The sequence below is a fragment of the Myxocyprinus asiaticus genome, chromosome 47, assembly GCF_019703515.2.
Source record: "Myxocyprinus asiaticus isolate MX2 ecotype Aquarium Trade chromosome 47, UBuf_Myxa_2, whole genome shotgun sequence".
Classification (NCBI taxonomy): Eukaryota; Metazoa; Chordata; class Actinopteri; order Cypriniformes; family Catostomidae; genus Myxocyprinus; species Myxocyprinus asiaticus.
Window position 1 is genome coordinate 3,704,278 of NC_059390.1, and position 23,140 is coordinate 3,727,417.

The following is a 23,140-nucleotide window of genomic DNA, read 5'->3' on the forward strand; positions in this document are numbered from 1 at the left end:
TTGGGGGGGGAGGGTGAACTATCCTTTTAAGAACACAGCAATATGGTTGCCCTTGAAGATGAAGTAATGCACAAATAGGAACTTAAAGGAATGTTCCAGGTTCAGTACAAGTTAAGCTCAATCGACAGCATTTGTAGCATCTTTTTTGATCCCCTTTTTCTCCCCAATTTGGAATGCCCAATTCCCACTACCTAGTAGGTCCTCGTGGTGGCACGGTTACTCACCTCAATCCAGGTGGCGGAGGACATGTCTCAGTTGCCTCCGCTTCAGAGACCGTCAATCTGCGCATCTTATCACGTGACTCGTTGTGCATGACACCGCGGAGACTCACAGCATGTGGAGGCTCATGCTACTCTCTGCGATCCATGCACTAATCGAACGAGAACCACTAATCGTGACCACGAGGAGGTTACCCCATGTGACTCTACCCTCCCTAGCAACCGGGCCAATTTGGTTACTTAGGAGACCCGGCTGGAGTCACTCAGCACGCCCTGGATTCAAACTCGCGACTCCAGGGGTGGTAGACAGCGTCAATAAGCTGAGCTACCCAGGCCCATGTAGCATAATCCTGATTACCACAAAAATTCATTTTGACGCGTTCCTCCTCTTCTTTAAATAAAGCAAACATCTGGGTTACAGTGAGGCACTTACAAAGAAGTGAATGGGGACCAAATTTTGCACGTTACAATACTCACTGTTTCAAAAGTATAGCCACAAGATGTAAACAATATGCGTGTTAACATGATTTTAGTGTTATAAAATCACTCACAAACCTTTTCTGTGTAAATAGCCAATTTTACAACTTTATTACCATGACGATGTAATGTCAACAATCCCTAAAACCTAAAATGACTGTAAAAATGATGATTTAAACAACTTTACAGCTCAAATAATACACAAGATTTAACAGAAGAATCAATGCAAATGCTTTTATAAAATGTTATGCTTCACATTTCTGTTTAAACCCTCTATGCCTCGCTGTAACCTCGATTTTTGCTTTTTTAAAGAAAAGTAGGAATGAGTTGAAATACATTTTTGTGGTAATCAACATTATGCCACAAATGCTGTCGATTGAGCTTAACCTGTATTAAACCCGGAACATTAATTTAAAGATTAAGCTAAAAAGTGCTAATAAGAACAGAAGATGCTTACTCAAGAACTTTTTAATTAACTTTATTTTCAATGTCAACTTCCTGGTTTACAAAAAATGATAAAGTGCATAAATGTTCAGGACTGTAACAATGACAAACAACATGAAAACGTAAAAAGACAGTAGCATAAATGACAAAAGAAGACTAACAAATCACACAGCAGAATTTGTGCTAGCTTTCCTCATTTCTGTCTGACAACAATCATTTTAAATAAATCACACACCAAATATTTTACCAGTCTGACTGAAGTCAACATTAGAGTGCATTATAATATCTGGGATTGATCGGTTGACTGTGAACGTTCTCCATTGATTTAAAAACCTTCCAAGCAAATCCAAGAACTCTATAAACGCAAATGCAACAATGTTCCATAAGTGTTTCCGTTACCAACATGGGTCCAACTCGGTGTATATTTAAGGACATATCCAAGATTAAAAATCTTAGATAAATCACACCTAGTCTCTATCAGGTACAGTATCATGGCAACCGTTGGCAAAGCCATCATTACATGGCGTCTGGCATTCCGGAATCTCTCCAATCACAGCTCTGTTGATCACTCTCAGCCAGCGCAGTTTCAGCTCCTCCGTGTCGGCGGTAAAGCAGTGAATAGATTTGGACTGGCACAGACGAAAGCAGGTAGGAGGATGATCCACGGTTCTATGGACATCCTCGACCTGGTATCCCAAGAGCGGGATGGTACACTGGGCTTTAACATCCTGGAAAAGTCCCAGAGAATTACTGTTTAATGGCTTTTAGTCCGTGTGTGTTAGTTTTGAGGTTATCTATATGCTAGTGTACTCCTAAAAGTTGACAAAAGCTACTTTTTCCTGTCTTTTTTTCTTCCAGAAAACAGAACAAAAAGTCTTGATGACTGATCTCGCACTACTTAGATTTTTGTCCAATCAAATGCAATTCAACCAACCAGCATGAAGCAAATGATATGATTTTGTATTTCCCACCTGTGGAGCTCCATACAGGTAAAGAACCAATGAATCATGCTGTGGAATCACACACCAGACCCTCTGACATGGTTTGATTCTGTCACTGTACTGCAGGAAGCCACACATAAAACTGTTCCCCGAGACCTGCGCAGCTTCAATCTGGTGAAGAACTATGAAAAGGATCAAGAAATCAACATTTCCAAATAATGTTTATATTAAGGACCCTCCAAAAACGTACCTCAAGGATTCCTTTTTTCTTGCCCCCTGCTGGTTCCTCAGTGCCTGTTCTGCCAGTCAGTATGAAGTAACAGTCCTTACACACTTTATTTAATCTGTTACTATCGTACCTCAGCAACGCCTTGTAGTCTGAACATTTATAGCACACAACCTAGCACATATTTCAAAACTTTAGTTAATTAAAAGGAGTATACCGGGTTCAATATAAGTTAAGCTCAATTGACAGCATTTGTGGCATAATGTTGATCATCAAAATTAGTTTCAACTCGTCCCTTCTTTAAAACAAAAAGCAGCAAATGGAGGTTACAGTGAGGCACTTACAATGGAAGTGAATGGGCCAACTTTTGGAATGGTTAAAAGCAGAAATGTGAAGCTTATAATTTTATAAAAGCACTTCTGTTAAATATAGACTATCATTTGAGCTGTACAGTTGTTTAAATCATCATTTTTACAGTAGACTTGCTGTTCTTTTAGTTGTTTGTCTCCAACGTTACATCCTCATGACAATTAAGTTGTAACAGAAAATAGAACTTTGCACAGAAAGGGTTAGTATGCGAATATATCACACTAAAAACATGTTAACACATATTGTTTTATGACTTGTGGCTATACTTTTGAAACAGTGAGTATTTCAATGTTTATGGAATGGCCCCATTTACTTACGTACACTCACTGAGCACTTTATTAGGTACACCTGTACATCTACTTATTCATGGGATTATCTAATCAGCCAATTATGTGGCGGCAGTGCAATGCATAAAATCATGCAGATATGGGTCAGGAGCTTCAGTTAATGTTCACATCAACCATCAGAATGGGGGAAAAATGTGATCTCAGTGATTTTGACTGTGGCATGATTGTTGGTGCCAGATGGGCTGGTTTGAGTATTTCTGTAACTGCTGATCTCCTGGGATTTTCATGCACAATAGTCTCTAGAATTTACTCAGAATGGTGCCAGAAACAAAAAACATCCAGTGAGCGGCAGTTCTGCGGACGGAAATGCCTTGTTGATGAGAGAGGTCAACAGAGAATGGCCAGACTGGTTCAAGCTGACAGAAACTCTACAGTAACTTGTAGTGAGCAGAATATCATCTCAGAAAACACAACATGTCGAACCTTGAGGTGGATGGGCTACAACAGTAGAAGACCACGTCGGGTTCCACTTCTGTCAGCCAAGAGCAGAAAGATGAGGCTGCAGTGGGCACAGGCTCACCAAAACTGGACAGTAAAAGACTGGAAAAACATAGCCTGGTCTGATGAATCTCGATTTCTGCTGAGGCACACAGATGGTAGGGTCAGAATTTGGCGCCAACAGCATGAATCCATTGACCCAACCAAGCTGACAATCTGCAGAAATCACGTGATGCAATTATATCAACATGGACCAGAATCTCTAAGGAATGTTTCCAACATCTTGTGGAATCCACGCCACAAAGAATTTAAGGCTGTTTTGAGAGCAAAGGGAGGCCCTACCCAGTATTAGGATAGTGTTTCTAATAAAGTGCTCGGTGAGTGTATATCGTAAGCGCATTAATGTATGGTAACCGTGATTTTTACATGAGATGAGACGAGTTCGAATTTTTTTTTTTTGTGTTAATCAACATTATGCCACAAATGCTGTCAAGATTAAGCTTAACTTGTATTAAACCTGGAATATTCCTTTAAGTTAGAGTTTGTCTATAATAATTACTATTTTAATTTTAGAACAATACAAGCAAACAGAAATTCCCATCTAGGTAAACGTTTGTTTGTAAACTCACATATCCACATGCCCTACAGTGGTGTCTCCTGCGAGTCAAAGCGTTGAAATGCTCCTTGCATTTCATGCACATAGTCACCTCGTTATCCCGAATCCAACGCGGAGCTCTCTTTCCCAACTCCTCTTTCTGAAAAAACAAAAACAAAGAAAAAACATGGAAAGCCAGATAAAGGAAGTTTCTTAATCTAAAACAAAACAGTGAAATATGGATTTCCTCTTCAACTCCGCTTATTCCGTGCTGTAGTTGCACTTGGCTTGCTCGCTAGGGGTTTGTAAAGCTCTACTCTATTCTTAGTGCTTCGTAATGAATCTAAATTGAATTTAATTGTGGGGTTTGATCCTACAAACTTTAGGTGACCAGTCCTGATCTTTCACCACTATGCCAAACCACACCTTTATTAGCATACATATACAATATACTGTATGTACGCACACAGGAATATAATGAAATTCCATGTACAGACTACACATACAGAAAAGGTTCTTTGCACTTACAGACACCTCATCCAGAACGTCTTTAGATGCCGATTTGAACGTTTCATTCTTCTGCTGAAAAATGTCAATGGTCTCTTGGAATGCCTATAAAACACAAACTTGCATATAAACTAAAGCCTGATCTTCCTGATCTTTATATAGCTCATGAACCAAATGGTTACCTTGATCCAGTCCTCTTTGTCTTGCTCTGAGCTGTGAACAATAAAAATGGCAATCATTGTCAAGTAAAACAGAAATGATCTCTTTATATTGAGAGAACACATGAGAAGTTCCAACATGCCATCCCCACCTGGCCTGCAGCTCCAGTGTACGCTCTTTGCCTGACACCTGGAAAGTGTGAGGATAGTCATCATTGGAAGTCTCGAGTACCTTCATGCCCTCAACACCCACTCGTGTGCGCACAGTGAACCTCTGACCCACCAGACTGAACTTGGGCACGCAGTATAACAGCATGTTGTTAAACTGCAAAAAGAAGAGCAAAGCTTTAATTATTTAAAAACCTTTTACTCATTGTTCTTTGTCAAGCTTTTTTTGTGCAAAAATGTGTTCGGTCTGAACAGCCCCTAAGATTTGGCCCATTAAATACAACGGCTATATCTTCAAGAACACCAAGAAGTGATTATAGTAAACAACATTACTTTGTCTATGAAACTGTTTTAACTTGGGCAGGACAGCTGTGCTGCTTTAGCTTTTTTCCGAAATGCAGATTTTTACAAACCCATTCCATATTCGTTGGTGGTTTGAAATCTGATTAAAACCAGATTTTTAGAAATCCAGTTAAGTAAAGTTTTCGATAACATCTATTGAATATCTAAACTCCTTTTAGCTCACTCATTTTTCCCTATTATAATCAACTATGTGGCACTTGTCATGTAGTGCACTGATTGAGTGGTTTCGGACACATCACGTGCATGAAAGTGCAAAATATAATATCTTATGCATCTCATGAGGACCACAGGGATCAAATGGATCAGATTTCAACGCAAAAAATAAATAAAATAAAATAATAAATCTAATTTATATGCTGTGTGTACGAGGCATTCTTGACCAAACTAACCAGGAAGAGATATCTCTCCATGGATGACGTGTTTCTAGCTGCGAGCTTTAAGATCTGTCCTTCCTTGATGAGCTCGTTTGAGGGGTTCACAATGTCCTCCTCTCCTCCCAACATCTCATAGATCTCCATCAGTTTCTTCAAGTTCTCCTGGGAAACAAATTATGGAGAACTTCTGAATATGGAAGGGAAAACCTGGACATCTGAAAACCTATGCACCTGAACAATTGGATTATAATTTTTTGAAACTTGGACTGGTGTTTGGCGCAGCATTGTTTGTTACATTGCTGAACTTCTGAATACGAAATGCATTAAGACTTCATATAGAGCACACTTCTAACATTAAAGGAGCAAAAGCTAGAAAAGCCACATCAAATTTTATGATCTAAAAAATAGCTTTAAGTACAGAAAAAACTGTTTGGTGCATAGATAAAAGCCATGAATACACAAAGAATCTGCTTTTCTACCAGGTCAAGTGAGTGTCTCTCACCATCTTGCGGATGGCCATGTTGGAGTGAGTTGCAGCCATTGAGATGATGTTCAGAGACTCTGGAAACAAGAAGCAGAAGTGGTACCGGAGCTGAGGCATTCAAGTTATGGAACTGAAAATCAAACAGTTGTGAACCAAACAATATTCTCATTTTATCTTATTTTATTATTCAACTGTTCATGGAAAGTGCCCACAATATGACATTACAGAAAGTGTAGAGTTATGTAAAATTGTGTCAAATTGTGACAAAACCTTATAATAAAGAGAACTGTAATATTAAACATTTGAATTTCATTATTGTGATGAGGAGGGCGGTCGGGCTAATCAGCCGAGGAGAGGGATAAAGCCAAAGCCGGATGAGGCAGTTCGAGAGAGAGAAAGCCACGTGTCTTTATGTTTGTGTCTTTTTAAGTTTTCATTAAACATTATTTTGACTGTTCAACCAGTTCCCGCCTCCGCCTTGCCCATTTTAAACCCGTTTCATTGGTTCTGAAACCCGGAAGGGTGGAGGGATGTGCTGTTGTGGAGTCCTCGTCACTGCCATCCGCCCAAAGGAGCAGCCATCCGCCGGGGGATGGAGTCGCCGCTACTGGCCGCCATGACGCGGAAGAACAGCCGCCATTCTTGAGGGTACGAGGGGCTCGCTGCCAGCCGCCAGGAGCAGTGGAGCCACTGCCAGGGGCGGAGGAGCTCGCTCCCGGCCGCAAGAACGCAGAGGGACGTTCCATCCGCCAGGGGTCGGAGGACCCACTCTGGTCCGTCTGGGGAGGAGCAGCTGATGTCCGCCAGAGGGTGGAGGAGTGGTCGAGGACCAGGCGAAGGTGTGTCTGGGAACCAGTGAGCAATTTTTCTCTCTCTCTCACTGTCGCTCTGCCTCACTCTTTCCTTCTCCCCTTTTCCCTCCCCTTGTCTCCCTCCCGGGTCTCGAAATGCGGGGAAAGCCTGCCGGCAGGCACGGCCGGAAGGGAAACGCCCCCCTCGGAAAGGAGGCGGGTGGGATGTACGTCATGCTGGGGGATCCCCGGCCAGAGGCAAAGGAGGGAGGAGTGTAGCGAGGAGGAGGGCCAGGTCAGGGTCCCCAATTGGGCTAATGAGCCGAGGAGAGGGATAAAGCAGAGCCGGATGCGGCAGTTTGAGAGAGACAAAGCCACAAGCAGCTGCCGTGTGTCTTTAAGTTTTCATTACACATTATTTTGACTGTTCAGTCGGTTCCCGCCGCCTCCTCGCCCATTTTAAACCCTGTTACAATTATAATTTATGAATATTACACTCCCTGAAATTATGTTAAACGACTGCAATAAAAATGCCCAAAATCGAGCAGCTAGTTTTAAATTATGAAATAGAAGAAATATAACTGAATTAACCAAATACTAGAGTAACTAAAGGAACAGTTGAACTATGAATAATGGGGCAGTGGTGGCTCAGTGGTTAAGGCTCTGGGTTACTGATCAGAAGGTCGGGGGTTCAAGCCCCATCACCGCCAAGATGCCACTATTGACCCTATCTGCTCCAGGGGCGCCGTATCATGGCTGACCCTGTACTCTGACCCCAGCTTAGCTGGGATATGTGAAAAAAAAAAGAATTTCACTGTATATGTGCAAATGTATAATGTGATAAATAAATACAATTATTATTAATGCAAAAGGCGTAGTGTATCTCACTTTCGGCCTGGCTGCGGTCCGTGTCATCCTCTGGGAGTTTTTTCAAATAATCTTTGAGCAGCATCTCATATCGAGGAACCCGCTGCACCGGCTCTAACATATGATGCTGAAGAGTGAGATTTCCACAGAACTCCAGACTCTATAGAAACATTGGACACAATTCAGTCCAGTTAACGTGTCCAGTTCTCAGACATACACACAGTTGTTTTGAACTTTTTACAACCCAGATCTTTCCTTTTTTAAAGGAAAGGAGGGTCAAGAATTTTTGTGGTAATCAACATTATGCAACAATTGAGCTTAACTTGTATTGAACCTGGAATATTGCTTTAAAAATTGCTGTTGGTATAATTTCTGGTTTATTCCTCTCAATGCAAATGGAAGGTCAAGTCAAGCACATTGTGGGATATAGTATCTCATGCAGTGTGCTCTGGTTGTTTACATTCATACTAGTTTTACAGTATGCAGTATGATTAGTAAGCCATTCCAAACATACCGTGTTGAACATTTTTCTTCATTTAAATCAGCTGTCTAGGTAAATGTACAAAAACGCGCACCTGTATGTCCTGAATGATGGCGCTAAACTGCGCTGACCGCTCCGTCCACTGCTTTAGTAGATCCATTGCGTTGTCAAAGTTTTTCACATACTCGGCGTACATCCTCAGAAAGGGCGCAAGCTGTGCTAAGATGTCCCCAATACGGGGTGTGGATTCCCTGCAGAAAGACAGAGAGGTTGGATATTAGAGACACCCACAAGTAATCGACTAATCGAGTACTTGTTCTGCACCAACTAGTCAACTACTAAAAGCAATACTCGAATATCACAAATTGATTTTCCTTTGCTGATTTTCCTGTCGTAGGCAATGCTGAGTAATACACTTTCCCTCTGAATATCTTACCAAATTTCGCAGTTAAGTTACAGTTAAGTCCACTGGATCTGTATCGTTGAGGTGTTGGATATGGCATCTGTGCTTTCAAGCAAAGCCAAATGTGGCAATACTTGTAACATTTTGATTTTTATTGAATTCTACTCTATTTGTATTCGGTTCTTATTGAAGTCACGCAAACAAACGGAAGAGGATCTGCTTTTATGATGGAAAGAAAATGCGAAGGGGTGCGAGAAACTCTGAAGCTTATTAGACCGCTGGCTACTGGCTTCTTTGTAAGCTCCGGGTGAGAGCGAATGTTTTTTTACTGTTAAAAAAAAAAAAAAAAAAAGAAATCCAGTTTTATCAATGCACAATGTTCTTTTTTTCCCCCAAAAGAAAAGCATAGTTTGTCAACATTATCTTTAAAACATTCTTGGTAATGTTTGTGAATAAAACTCTAATTGAAAATATACATTTCAGGTACGTGTCATACTCGTTATGTTTTACTTACATTTTAATGTACAAGTAATCGATTACTTGTTTTTGTGGGTGAGAGTACTCGACTACAAAATTCCTCAAATGTCCATCTATATCGGATATTGATGAAAACTCACTCTAAATATTCTTAAACAGCAGGGGTAGAAATTAACCAGGGCAACAATGCCACAGAAACTGAAAAAATTAAATAAAAATGCCCCATATATTTAACCTTGTGCAACCCCGCGTCCACGTGTGGACGTTGCATTTTGGCTTCGCTATATGCAACACATAATTTAAATGAATTAAAACCGGCTGAATACTGTTCACAACACACTACACTGTTATTTAAGTGTTAAACTTCTGGCGCACCATGTCACGTGACAACAGCATGACGTTGATATGCAGAAAGCACTAATACGGGTGCAGCGCCAACAAAAGTGCCTCTGGTAAGAAACGTCTTAGTTTTATTTATTTTATTTTTTTTAATAAACCTTTTTGGTTGTAAAGAGCAACGTCTCAAGTTTCATTTGATATGCGGCTTTAAAAAATCCATTCATTTTTCGTGTGTCAGCGTACTGATAAACATGATGTCCACATACACCGATCAGCCACAAATGTTTTTCTCCCCAATTTGGAATGCCCAATTCCCAATGCGCTCTAAGTCCTCGTGGTGGCGTAGTGACTTGCCTCAATCCGGGTGGCGGAGGACGAATCTCAGTTGCCTCCGCGTCTGAGACCGTCAATCCGCGCATCTTATCATGTGGCTTGTTGAGCGCGTTACCGCGGAGACATAGCGCATGTGGAGGCTTCCCGCTATTCCCCGCGGCATCCACACACAACTCGCCACATGCCCCAGCGAGAGCGAGAACCACACTATGATTATTACACAGCTGGAGTCACTCAGCACGCCCTGGATTCGAACTCGCGATTCCAGGGGTGATAGTCAGTGTCTTTACTCGCTGAGCTTCCCAGGCCCCCAATGATCAGCCACAACATTAACACCACCTGCCTAATATTGTGTAGGTTCCCCTCGTGCCGCCGAAACAGCACCAACCCGCATCTCAGAATGATATTCTTCTCACCACAATTGTACAGAGCGGTTATCTGAGTTACTGTAGACTCTGTCAGTTCAAATCAGTCTGGCCATTCTCTGTTGACCTCTCTCATCAACAAGACATTTCTGTCCACAGAACTGCCACTCACTGGATGTTTTTGGCACCATTCTGAGTAAATTCTAGAGACTGTTGTGAGTGAAAATCCCAGGAGATCAGCAGTTACAGAAATACTCAAACCAGCCCATCTGGCACCAACAATCATGCCACAGTCCAAATCACTGAGATCACATTTTTTCCCCATTCTGATGGTTGATGTGAACATTAACTGAAGCTCCTGACCCGTATCTGCATGTTTTTATGCACTGCACTGCTGCCACGCTGATTAGATAATCACATGGATGATTGTTGGTGCCAGATGGGCTGGTTTGAGTATTTCTGTAACTGCTGATCTCCTACATTTAATTTTATAATGTATAATTTTATTTTAACATGGTTGGCAGTGATTTGATGATGCTGGCCATTACTTCTAATAAGAATTATTTATTCAGCTTTATAGAAAATCAGCTTTAATGTCTATAATGTCCCAAAAACATGAAAAACCAACACTCCTGGACACAAACTATTTGATGAAAAAAAAAAAGCTTTCTATAGCTTGGTATTACTTAAAAATTCAAAACTAAGTTTTTTGCTTGTTTATTAGGTCCTACTAGTTACAAATCAAACAGGGAAATGGAAAATGCACACAGCTGTCATGCCGGGGTCTCAGGAGGTTAAAATGCTCGGGGCAATAAATGCTTCTTTAGTGAATTCCTCTTATTTATATTATTCTATTGATTTTAGTGCCTCTGCAGATACTGTAGTGACATGTAGCTGTAAAGTCATTTGTATTAAAAATATATATATACCCTCATAAAGGCAAATATACTGTATATATGTTTTAATTGCACATTTTTCTGATTAATTGCAATTAATCGTGATTAACTTACAGTACATGATACATTACAACAAACATAAAAAAAAAAATTATAAATATATTTACTTTATACTTTGTCTCAAAGAACTTGCAAGAAATTGGTTAGTCATCATTTTTAAAAATTATTTAAATATGTACATGTTAAACTGCAGTATCTTGCCCGTATCCCTTGCCCACTTGCAGGCCCATTGTACAAAGGTGCCTGGGTTTTTTCCTGGCAGGCAGCAGCCATGCGCTAACCCCACCCACACTCTAATCTGAGCCTAATGAGTAGCCTGCCAGGAACGACTCGAGACACCTTTCTCCTACTGCATGAAGGCCCAGAAAAAAAAAAAAAAAAAAGATACTGCATTAATTGCATTTTTTTTAACACATTAAAAATATTAAATCGCAGAAATTAACAGGTTAAATTTTCCCGCCTTAATATATACATACAGTGTGTGTGTGTGTGTATGTGTATATATATATATATATATATATATATATATATATATATATATATATATATATATATATATATATACACACACACACACACACACACACACACACACACACACACACACAAATTAATCAATGACACTAATTTCTAATCACCACTTTCTTAAAGACAGACCAAAAAGGGAGTTCAACCAGTGAAAAAGATGAAAGACTTGTCTGATGAGTCAAAGCTCACCACTGGCTCATCCGTGTCTCCAGGTCAGGCAGAAGAAAGTCTTTGTGAAAGGTATAGATGGATCCCACATTAGAGAAGATGCCCTTCACAACATCTAGCGGATATGTTCCCTTCCCAGCATCCTCTGCCAATTTAGCACAAAACACCTACAAACACACAGTACACAATCATTATGATCAGCTACGGTAACCCTAACAATTATTTGGACAATTGAGTCACACTTGAAAATGTCTGAATGTCGTTACATAGGATAACCAAATAACAAAACAAGTGGCATCTGCAATCAAATGCTGCTTGAGCTTTTTTCACAACTAACTTCACATTTCTGAGCCATTTTTGCTCAATGACTTTTTCCAACTGGTGTCACAGTGATTTTTAGTGGATGTGTGAAGTCAATTCCCTTCAAGTTCACACAGGTGGAGTGCAGCATATTAACTATGGACATGTTTTGCTTGAAAGGTGTGCTTGTGCTATCTTTATTTAAAATAAATGCCACATGGTTTGATATTGGGCATCTACTGTAGTTAGTTAAAGTGTCCCAATACTTTTTAGGACCAGAAAAATTTCAAAAACATTCAACTAAATTAACAGTAACTGACCTGGTCCAGTAAATGTAGACGGGCTACATACGCCCTCTCCGTCTGCAGAAGTTCATTAGCTATCTTATAGAGTTTCAGCTCTTTAATCTCCTCCTGTTGAAAATGACATGTTATTTCCTGTACTCTTTCTGAAAGACTCTCTGCTGTCTGTGTTCTGTGGCACTACACTTGTGTTATGTCTACAACTATTGTTAGAAAGCCACTACCATCGAACTACGCTCTAAGTGGAAAACAGTGTGTTATGCGGTTGGGTAGATGGGTAGGTTCTGATAAATACAGACAGACAGACAACAAAAATACCCAATGCTGGTTTCACTAGACTGTTTTGCTTCTTTTTTTTTTTCCAAACAACATAATGTAGGGTTTAGAGGAATATAATGCAAAACTGAATACCCTGCCTGTATTAAACTACTACTTGCTGCCACAATGGTGTGCCAGTGGTCGCCAGGGTGTAGATATTCGGTTGCTAAGGTACTCTGGGTGGTTTTAGGCTCCGAGTGGTTTTAAATGTGTTACTATGTGGTTGCTAAATTGTTCTGAGTGATTGCCAGGGTGTTGCTATGTGGTTGCTAAGGTGTTCTGTGTGTTTTTAAACGTGTTACTATGCGGTTGCTAAATTGTTCTGAGTGATTGCCAGGGTGTTGCTATGTGGTTGCTAAGGTGTTCCGAGTGGTTTTAATGTCATTGCTACGCGGTTGCTAAAGTGTTCTTAATGGTTGCCAGGGCATTGCTATGCAGTTTCTGAAGTCTTCTTGATGGTTTTAAGTGCATTGCAGTTGCTAAGGTGGTCTGGGTGGTTGCTAGGGCATTGCTATGTGGTTGTTAAGGTGTTCTGAGTGGTTTCCAGGGAATTGCTACACAGTTGCTAAGGTGTTCTGGGTGGTTTAAAGTGCATTGCTATGCGGTTGTTAAGGTGTTCTGAATGGATTTAAATGCATTGCTATGTGGTTGCTAAGATGTTCTGAGAGATTGCCAGGGCATTGCTATGCGGTTGCTAAGGTGTTTTGGGTGGTTTAAAATGCATTGCTATGTGGTTGCTAAGATGTTCTGAGTGGTTGCCAGAGCATTGCTATGCGGTTGCTAAGGTGTTCTGGGTGGTTTTAAGTGCATTGCTATGCGGTTGCTAAAGTGTTCTTAGTTGTTGCCAGGGCGTTGCTATGCATCCTTGTTTGTTCAGGATGGTTCCAATACGTTTAGATGTAATGCATTTGATGTCCTGAAATGCAGTATCACTCACTTGTTTGTTTCCATCCTTCTCCACGTTCTGCATCTGTTCATCTGTGAAGTTCTCCTGCCATTGAGTATCTTTGTGATTTTGGAGAAGACTTTCACTCTTGCTGGTTTCTGATGGCATCTGTGGGTGTTCAACTTCTGTGCTGGTCTCTTGCTTTTCAAACCCTCCCTCCCCTTTGACCTCCTCTGACCACCAACCCGACCAATCAGGCCAACCGGTGTCCTGAGAGGACACCTGATCAAAGACACCGTCTCTTTGTTTGGCTTCAAAGTCTGAACATTCAGGGTTAACGTGATCTTCTATGAGATGTTTAGGTGGAGAAGAACCTGGTGTAGCTTTGGTGGCACTGGAAGTGAGGCAGAGAGTTTTAGGTTAGAAATACTTTGTCAATGTCAAGCCAAGCACTTCAACAGGAAGTGAAAGTGTAGGAGGCAGAGCAGAGGGTTACAAAGAGAAATGAGGGGGTGAATTTCTCCACACTGCCCTGTTTATGAAGCATTCACACACACACACGCTTACATAGGACTCTATAGTGCCTTTATCCCACCATGCAATAAAAAATAAGGTAATTCTGACTTGATATCTCGCAATTGTGTCTTTACTTCTCATAGCCTAATTGGAACTTTATTTCTATATCTTGCAATTGTGACTTCATATCTCACAATTGTGATTTTTATATCTTGCAATTGTGACTTTCAAAATTGCTAGTTTATTTCTCAAAATTGCGACTTTCTTTCTGATAATTAAGAGATATAAACTTGCAATTGTAACTTTGTCTCAGATATAATCCTGCAATTGTGAGATATAGAAATAAAGTTTCAATTGCGAGATATAAAGTCGCAGTTATGAGAAATAAAGTCACAAAAGTGAAATATACCTTTTTTAAATAATTGTTTTTACATTTCTTCTTCTGTGACAGGATCAAGGCACCATAAGACTAAGCTTTTAGTTTAAAATCTATATGAACGTAAAAGGAAAAGTGTATATTTAGGTGCTTTTTGGGTTAGTTGCATTTAAAATCACCTTTTTCATTGACATATATATATATAGTCCTGTGACTGACAAATAAATTTTTAAAAGTACAAATATTCCATGTAGTCTCAATTAATAGGTCATAAAACTGCATGCATAATTATTTTAAACCGAGCAAAACTCTGTTTAAAATAGTTTTAGATGAAGTATAGCATCTCATGTGTCAACTTTCCAAAGGTACTCCATGTAAAAAAATAAAAATAGTTTTGAATTTGATGACAAACACTTATTTTAAAATGTGGAAATATTTTTTCTTATTATTTCTCATGCACACACAGACACACGAAGCACTACATACTGTACCTTTTGTCAGAATGTCTGTAGTATTTTGACACGCCAGTAGTCCTCCCTCGACTTATATTTTTCACGGTTACCTCCTTTTCCATGATGTTTCCAGCTGAAATCTTCAATGGACACTGGAATTTTGTTTTTGGAAGCACTGAAGTGAAAAAGAATCTTACTTTCTAATCTAATACACATAATACTTGTCACAACCCATTTACAATACTTTATATTAGACAATGTTTGTCTAATACTATATCCGTTTAGTTTTGAGGGTGATGGTTGTAGGACAAAGATCACCCACGAGTCTCTATGATTTTCTGGTCTCTCCATATGACTCTATTTAATGTAAGCCTATGGCATTTTTCACTTATTTCATCATCTGCCAGGCAACAACCTTAAATATCACTTTGAAATACCCCTAATCCTCAGTATGAGCAAGAGTAACAGTGATTCTTGCCTTAGCAAATACCACTAATTAAGAAATATACAACTCAATTAGCGTAAAAGGTTTCTGCATGACAAACCTGTTGGAGGCGGCATTGGTGAGACCGTGTACACCGCGCTCTTTCTTAGAACTGACGTCCTGTCCCTTAAACTCTTGTCTGTACCATCACGTTGCCTGAGGCTTCCAACATCTCCTGTCAACACACAGATGCCACTGATACACTCAAACCAGAATGGAACAGAAAGGTCACAAACAACAGAGTAAACCACCACACATTGTAAACACTGTTTACATCCAAATGTACAGTTTGAACCAAGTGATTCGGGATGTATTCGAATAATGTTTAAGCAACAGAGTGGCAAATAAAGTTTCATTTTACAGCATGCAATGTTTAGTGAATGTGTTAAAGTCATTCGAGTGATCGGTAACATTCACTGAATGCGAGTCTAAACTGAAAGCAACATCTCAAGGGTTTCACAGTTTAAACATTTAGTGAAAGACGCTGCTTCCTCTATTCTCTGCACTGTAACACACATCCTCTTTTGCACTGCTATGCATTTAGAAACAAAACAGCAATTTAAAAATCTAAGACCAGTTCATAACTAATCTTAAATTAGGATCCTTTATGTGAATTCTGTTCTCCAAACAAAAAGTACAACATTGTATTTCTTGCTACAGCTTTTGGGGAAACAAGTGAACATAAAACCAGGCATTCAGGCAAGGGTTAACTATGTAATGAAAATAGATCTGAACGCAAAGTGTATTTTTCATAAATGTCGGGGTAAGTTGTCACATGTGGTTTATACATACTGTACATTTTATATACAGCTAAGTTGTGGACTTTTTTTGTAACTTCAGGTAGTAAAATATTAAAAATATCTTTCTCAAATCAATCTCAATAAACAACAGGTTTTCTTTGTGACAACATGCCCCACTGTAGGGTCACTGGGTTATGTGAACTGTATTGTTTAACCTGGTCAATAACTGGGTCCTTGACAAATAACGAGGTGATAAAAATGAGAAATCTTTAAAAAAAAATCCAGTTTAAAACGCGTCAAGTTCGAAGAAATGTAATCTGTCCAATTTTGTTTAATACATTATAAATACGCAAATTTAATTTTAAAGTTCACATTTTTTCAATGTATATGTATGTGTATACAGTGCATCCGGAAAGTATTCACAGTGCTTCACTTTTTCCACATTTTATTATGTTACAGCCTTATTCCAAAATGGATTAAATTCATTATTTTCCTCAAAATTCTACAAACAATACCCCATAATGACAACGTGAAAGAAGTTTGTTTGAAATCTTTGCAAATTTACAAAAAAAAAAAAAAAGAAAAAAAAAAAAAAGAAAAATCACATGTACATAAGTATTCACAGCCTTTGCCATGACACTCAAAATTGAGCTCAGGTGCATCCTGTTTCCACTGATCATCCTTGAGATGTTTCTACAACTTGATTGGAGTCCACTTGTGGTAAATTCAGTTGATTGGACATGATTTGGAAAGGCACACACCTGTCTATATAAGGTCCCACAGTTAACAGTGCATGTCAGAGCACAAACCAAGCCATGAAGTCCAAGGAATTGTCTGTAGACCTCCGAGACAGGATTGTATCGAGGCACAGATCTGGGGAAGGGTGCAGAAAAACTTCTGCAGCATTGAAGGTCCCAATGAGCACAGTGGCCTCCATCATCCGTAAATGGAAGAAGTTTGGAACCACCAGGACTCTTCCTAGAGCTGGCCGCCCGGCCAAACTGAGTGATCGGAGGAAAAGGGCCTTAGTCAGGGAGGTGACCAAGAACCCGATGGTCACTCTGACAGAGCTCCAGCATTTCTCTGTGGAGAGAGGAGAACCTTCCAGAAGAACAACCATCTCTGCAGCACTCCACCAATCAGGCCTGAATGGTAGAGTGGCCAGACGGAAGCCACTCCTCAGTAAAAGGCACATGACAGTCTGCCTGGAGTTTGCCAAAAGGCACCTGAAGGACTCTCGGACCATGAGAAACAAAGATTGAACCAGGCACCGCTCATCACCTGGCCAATACCATTCCTACAGTGAAGCATGGTGGTGGCAGCATCATGCTGTGGGGATGTTTTTCAGCGGCAGGAACTGAGAGACTAGTCAGGATCGAGGGAAAGATAAATGCAGCAATATACAGAGACATCCTTGATGAAAACCTGCTCCAGAGTGCTCTGGACCTCAGACTGGGGTCAAGGTTCATCTTTCAACAGGACAACGACCCTAAGCACACAGCCAAGATAACAAAGGAGTGGCTACGGGACAACGCCATGTCCTTGAGTGGCCCAGCCAGAGCCCAGACTTGAACCCGATTGAACATCTCTGGAGAGATCTGAAAATGGCTGTACACCGACGCTCCCCATCCAACCTGATAAAGCTTGAGAGGTCCTGCAAAGAAGAATGGGAGAAACTGCCCAAAAATAGGTGTGCCAAGCTTGTAGCATTATACTCAAAAAGACTTGAGGCTGTAATTGGTGCCAAAGGTGCTTCAACAAAGTATTGAGCAAAGGCTGTGAATACTTATGTATGTGTGATTTTTTTTCTTTCGTTTTTTATTTTTAATACATTTGCAAAGATTTCAAACAAACTTCTTTCAGGTTGTCATTATGGGGTATTGTTTGTAGAACTTTGAGGAAAATAACAAATTTAATCCATTTTGGAATAAGGCTGTAACATAACAAAATGTGGAAAAAGTGAAGCGCTGTGAATACTTTCCGGATGCACTGTGTATATATATGTGTGTATATGTATATATACAGGTGCATCTCAATAAATTAGAATGTCGTGGAAAAGTTCATTTATTTCAGTAATTCAACTCAAATTGTGAAACTCGTGTATTAAATAAATTCAATGCACACAGACTGAAGTAGTTTAAGTCTTTGGTTCTTTTAATTGTGGTGATTTTGGCTCACATTTAACAAAAACCCACCAATTCACTATCTCAAAAAATTAGAATACATCATAAGACCAATAAAAAAAACATTTTTAGTGAATTGTTGGCCTTCTGGAAAGTATGTTCATTTACTGTATGTGTACTCAATACTTGGTAGGGGCTCCTTTTGCTTTAATTACTGCCTCAATTCGGCGTGGCATGGAGGTGATCAGTTTGTGGCACTGCTGAGGTGGTATGGAAGCCCAGGTTTCTTTGACAGTGGCCTTCAGCTCATCTGCATTTTTTGGTCTCTTGTTTCTCATTTTCCTCTTGACAATACCCCATAGATTCTCTATGGGGTTCAGGTCTGGTGAGTTTGCTGGCCAGTCAAGCACACCAACACCATGGTCATTTAACCAACTTTTGGTGCTTTTGGCAGTGTGGGCAGGTGCCAAATCCTGCTGGAAAATGAAATCAGCATCTTTAAAAAGCTGGTCAGCAGAAGGAAGCATGAAGTGCTCCAAAATGTCTTGGTAAACGGGTGCAGTGACTTTGGTTTTCAAAAAACACAATGGACCAACACCAGCAGATGACATTGCACCCCAAATCATCACAGACTGTGGAAACTTAACACTGGACTTCAAGCAACTTGGGCTATGAGCTTCTCCACCCTTCCTCCAGACACTAGGACCTTGGTTTCCAAATGAAATACAAAACTTGCTCTCATCTGAAAAGAGGATTTTGGACCACTGGGCAACAGTCCAGTTCTTCTTCTCCTTAGCCCATTTAAGACGCCTCTGACGTTGTCTGTGGTTCAGGAGTGGCTTAACAAGAGGAATACGACAACTGTAGCCAAACTCCTTGACACGTCTGTGTGTGGTGGCTCTTGATGCCTTGACCCCAGCCTCAGTCCATTCCTTGTGAAGTTCACCCAAATTCTTGAATCGATTTTGCTTGACAATCCTCATAAGGCTGCGGTTCTCTCGGTTGGTTGTGCATCTTTTTCTTCCACACTTTTTCCTTCCACTCAACTTTCTGTTAACGTGCTTGGATACAGCACTCTGTGAACAGCCAGCTTCTTTGGCAATGAATGTTTGTGGCTTACCCTCCTTGTGAAGGGTGTCAATGATTGTCTTCTGTACAACTGTCAGATCAGCAGTCTTCCCCATGATTGTGTAGCCTAGTGAACCAAACTGAGAGACCATTTTGAAGGCTCAGGAAACCTTTGCAGGTGTTTTGAGTTGATTAGCCGATTGGCATGTCACCATATTCTAATTTTTTGAGACAGTGAATTGGTGGGTTTTTGTTAAATGTGAGCCAAAATCATCACAATTAAAAGAACCAAAGACTTAAACTACTTCAGTCTGTGTGCACTGAATTTATTTAATACACAAGTTTCACAATTTGAGTTGAATTACTGAAATAAATGAACTTTTCCACGACATTCTAATTTATTGAGATGCACCTGTATGTGTGTATATGTATATATATATATATGTGTGTGTGTGTACATGTATTTTATGTATTTTTTAAAAACATAAAAGATCTGGGAAAAAAAAAAAAAAAAGAGTGCCATGTCATTGACTGTGGAAATGTTCCCAAGGTGTTTTGTAGCAAAGACTTTAAGGTTTGCGTCTATACAGAAATCCTATTTCAGAAATCAAGCATAACATCAGTTCAGGCAGGTCATGTTTATCAGCTTGCAATCAGCTGATGTTTAGGTGATCATGACAACAACCAATACAATTAAGAATCCAATCAAACTACCACCCCTGGAGTCGCGAGTTCAAATCCAGGGCGTGCTGAGTGACTCCAGCCAGGTCTCCTAAGCAACCAAATTGGCCCGGTTGCTAGGGAGGGTAGAGTCACATGGGGTAACCTCCTCATGGTCGCTATAATGTGGGTCGCTCTCAGTGGGGCGCATGGTGAGCTGTGCGTGGATGCCGCGGAGAATAGCGTGAAGCCTCCAAATGCGCTATGTCTCCGCGGTAACATGCTCAACAAGCCACGTGATGTGCGGATTGACGGTCTCAGACGAGGCGGCAACTGAGATTTATCCTCCCACACAGATTGAGGCAAGTCACTACACCACCACAAGGACTTAAGCTGCGTTCACACTGCCAGCAACTATGTGGCTTGCTGTCGCTAGACTCTGCGATCTGTGTCGCTAGTGGCCGTTCCTACTGTTTGTTGCTGTAACTTTATTGGAGGACTGCACGTCTGGCAATAACGTTTAAAAATTTGATCACGGATGAGACCTAATACTGGTTAAATTAAGATATCATTACAGTTTGACAAGGAATCAGTTCTCTTGTCTCTAAAATTGTACATTCTGCAGTGTAGAGTGTTTTATAAAATGTGCAGCAGTGTTCAGTGTATTAAATCATTGATAAGACAATCAATTTATCATGAATGAATGAATCAAACTCACACGGAATGCAGACCGTTTCTGACACGCTTTTCCACGCATCGTTTTATTATATCCATGCATGTGGTTACAGACAAATTATATAGAACAGTAAAAATCCCTCACGACGCTGAAACTTCTGTCTTGCATGCACTCGTCCCCAGTCTGCCAGGAGATAGATGACGTGAGCTCTGCTGTCTTCGCTCTCATTGGCAGTCGCTTGTGAATGTTGCTCGTCATTTGCATAGTTTACATTTTCTCAACTTGTCTTGTCGCTCTCCATGGCGATCTCTGTCGCCAACGGCAACGACAGCTCGTGTTGCCGGAAGTCGCTGTGCTCTCATTGAAAATGAATAGGATCGTGTTGCTGTCTCGTGCGATGTCGCTAGCAGTGTGAACACAGCTTTAGAGCGCATTGGGAATTGGACATTCCAAATTGGGGAGAAGAAAAAAAAAAAAAAAAAAAACTCAAAGCGGTCCTTAAGTCCTCCCTTCATTCATTCTGTCAGATGCCTTTCTATTGCATGGATGCAAGCTACACTTAACATCCTCCTCCATCCCCAGCTCCACTTCTCGTGTGACAGCTTTGCCTTTTAGTTATCTCTACATCCATTGTTTTTGTCTATTTGTTCTGTGCTCTAGAACGTGGAGTACTCGGTCTCACCAATGCTTCCTCCAACAGGTACGTCATGCAGAAACCATTTATGCTAATTGAGTTGTACATTTCTTAATTAGTGGTATTTGCCAAAGCAAGAATCACTGTTACTCTTGCTCATACTGAGGATTAGGGGTTTTTCAAAGTGATATTTGAGGTTGTTGCCTGGCAGACGATGAACCAACACCACCAGATGTTTAATTTATGTACAATCAATAAAGTATTCATTCAAGTATTCAAGTTAGTATGCATTTGATGGAAGTGGTCAAAAAAGTGAGTAAAAAGTGTGACAAATAGCCCCGGTCTCCCTGGTCTAAAGACATTCTGCCATTGTTTTTTAAAATGTTGATGAAAAATGAAAACAAATACACAGCTCAGGCATGTTTCACTGTGGTTAACTGTCTCTAAATGATCTTGTGGAAGCCTCTGCTGCTGGCTGTCATAAACATCCAGTGTCATTTCTCAGTTCCTCAACTCAGAGTCCATGACAAAGGTCCCTCTCTGTGTCCCTTTAATTTATAAACCTTTGCAAGGAGAAGTTCCTGAATCCACAAACTCTCAATTTCATGAGAATTTAAACCGAAACTTCAAAATGCTCAAAGCTCGGTTTATAATAAGCGAATCACTCTGGGTTTAATACAAGTTAAGATCAATCAAAAACATTTGTGGAATTATGCAGATTATCACAAAAAAATTTTTTATCCATCCCTCCTTTCCTTTATATATATATAAAAAAAAAAAAGCAAAAATCGGGGTACAGTGAGACACTACCAATGGCAGTGAATGGAGCCAGTACACACAGTTTCAAAAGTACAACCACAAGACATAAACAATGTGCGTTAACATGATAACATGAGTCGAAGCTAATTTTGATGATCAACATTATGCCACAAATGCTGTCAATTGAGATTAAAATGTATTGAACCCGGAATATTTATATATATATATATATATATATATATATAAAGTTACATTGCTTGTTAATACTCAAATACAAGTTTTTTTTTTTTTTCAGACTATTACACAACTCAGATATTTGTGTACAATGACCGCTAAACCATATAATTAATAACAGTTCCACACAACTAATTCCCTTCATAGCTGTGCTACTGTAGTTTCATATCTTTTATATCCCTTCACAGTCTTTTTCTTTTCACATAATAAAATAAACTCAATCAATCTTATGTCCATTTAGAGTGCTACAAGACCCGCCCAGGGTCCTCATCACCCTGTCGGTATCCATATTTTGCATTTATGTAAATATCATCATATTCATATTTCTCAGATTTTTACAAGCAGCAATGGAATAAAGAAATGTTGCATATTTAAAACTTTACATACTGAATGCATTAACTGGACTACATCAGTGGTATACAATATATGTAGAGGTAAAAACTGAAACGCAAATGCACACACACTAACCTGATCTCCACTTACACACTGCTCTCTTGAATTGTGTTTGTACAATGTGCACATGATTCCCCAGATAACAGTTTGCCTTCCCTTCTCTACCAGCTCATAGTATTTCCCTTTTTCGGCATAAAGCATGTGTATGACAGAGAAACAAAATGGATTTATCATGCAAGAAACTGCCGACACTGAAAACCCATTTTCAAAATTGCATTCTTTTTTCTGATTAACACTTTTTATTGATTCACACAATTGACAAAGAAAAATCAACATTTAGCCCCCATTATTCCCTTTCCCTCTCCCAATCTCCAACCCCACCCTGACCCTCAACAAATATCC

The 23,140-nt window shown here is 40.0% G+C and overlaps 1 protein-coding gene across 7 annotated transcripts in view; it reads right to left on the bottom strand.

Annotated features, from left to right (window-relative positions):
• Positions 1-22,846, bottom strand: part of LOC127436514 (FYVE, RhoGEF and PH domain-containing protein 4-like) — a 28,777-nt gene extending 5,931 nt beyond the window's left edge. The window contains exons 1-17 of one of the 7 annotated variants that reach the window (XM_051690761.1): positions 22,814-22,841; positions 15,513-15,626; positions 15,007-15,142; positions 13,675-14,017; positions 12,438-12,530; positions 11,839-11,984; positions 8,343-8,499; positions 7,789-7,927; positions 6,128-6,186; positions 5,641-5,787; positions 4,873-5,045; positions 4,745-4,775; positions 4,584-4,667; positions 4,090-4,215; positions 2,331-2,480; positions 2,111-2,251; positions 1,159-1,867 (exon numbers count right to left, since the gene is read on the bottom strand). In XM_051690761.1, the coding sequence (XP_051546721.1) occupies positions 1,607-1,867; positions 2,111-2,251; positions 2,331-2,480; positions 4,090-4,215; positions 4,584-4,667; positions 4,745-4,775; positions 4,873-5,045; positions 5,641-5,787; positions 6,128-6,186; positions 7,789-7,927; positions 8,343-8,499; positions 11,839-11,984; positions 12,438-12,530; positions 13,675-14,017; positions 15,007-15,142; positions 15,513-15,528 (2,202 nt within the window). In that variant the 5' untranslated portion in view covers positions 15,529-15,626; positions 22,814-22,841 and the 3' untranslated portion in view covers positions 1,159-1,606. Of the gene's footprint in view, positions 1-1,158; positions 1,868-2,110; positions 2,263-2,330; positions 2,481-4,089; positions 4,216-4,583; positions 4,668-4,744; positions 4,776-4,872; positions 5,046-5,640; positions 5,788-6,127; positions 6,187-7,788; positions 7,928-8,342; positions 8,500-11,838; positions 11,985-12,437; positions 12,531-13,674; positions 14,018-15,006; positions 15,143-15,512; positions 15,896-22,813 lie in introns of those variants that run through there. The other 6 variants (XM_051690762.1, XM_051690756.1, XM_051690763.1 and 3 more) reach the window with 6 other exon arrangements.
• Between the last annotated feature and the right edge of the window lie 294 nt (positions 22,847-23,140).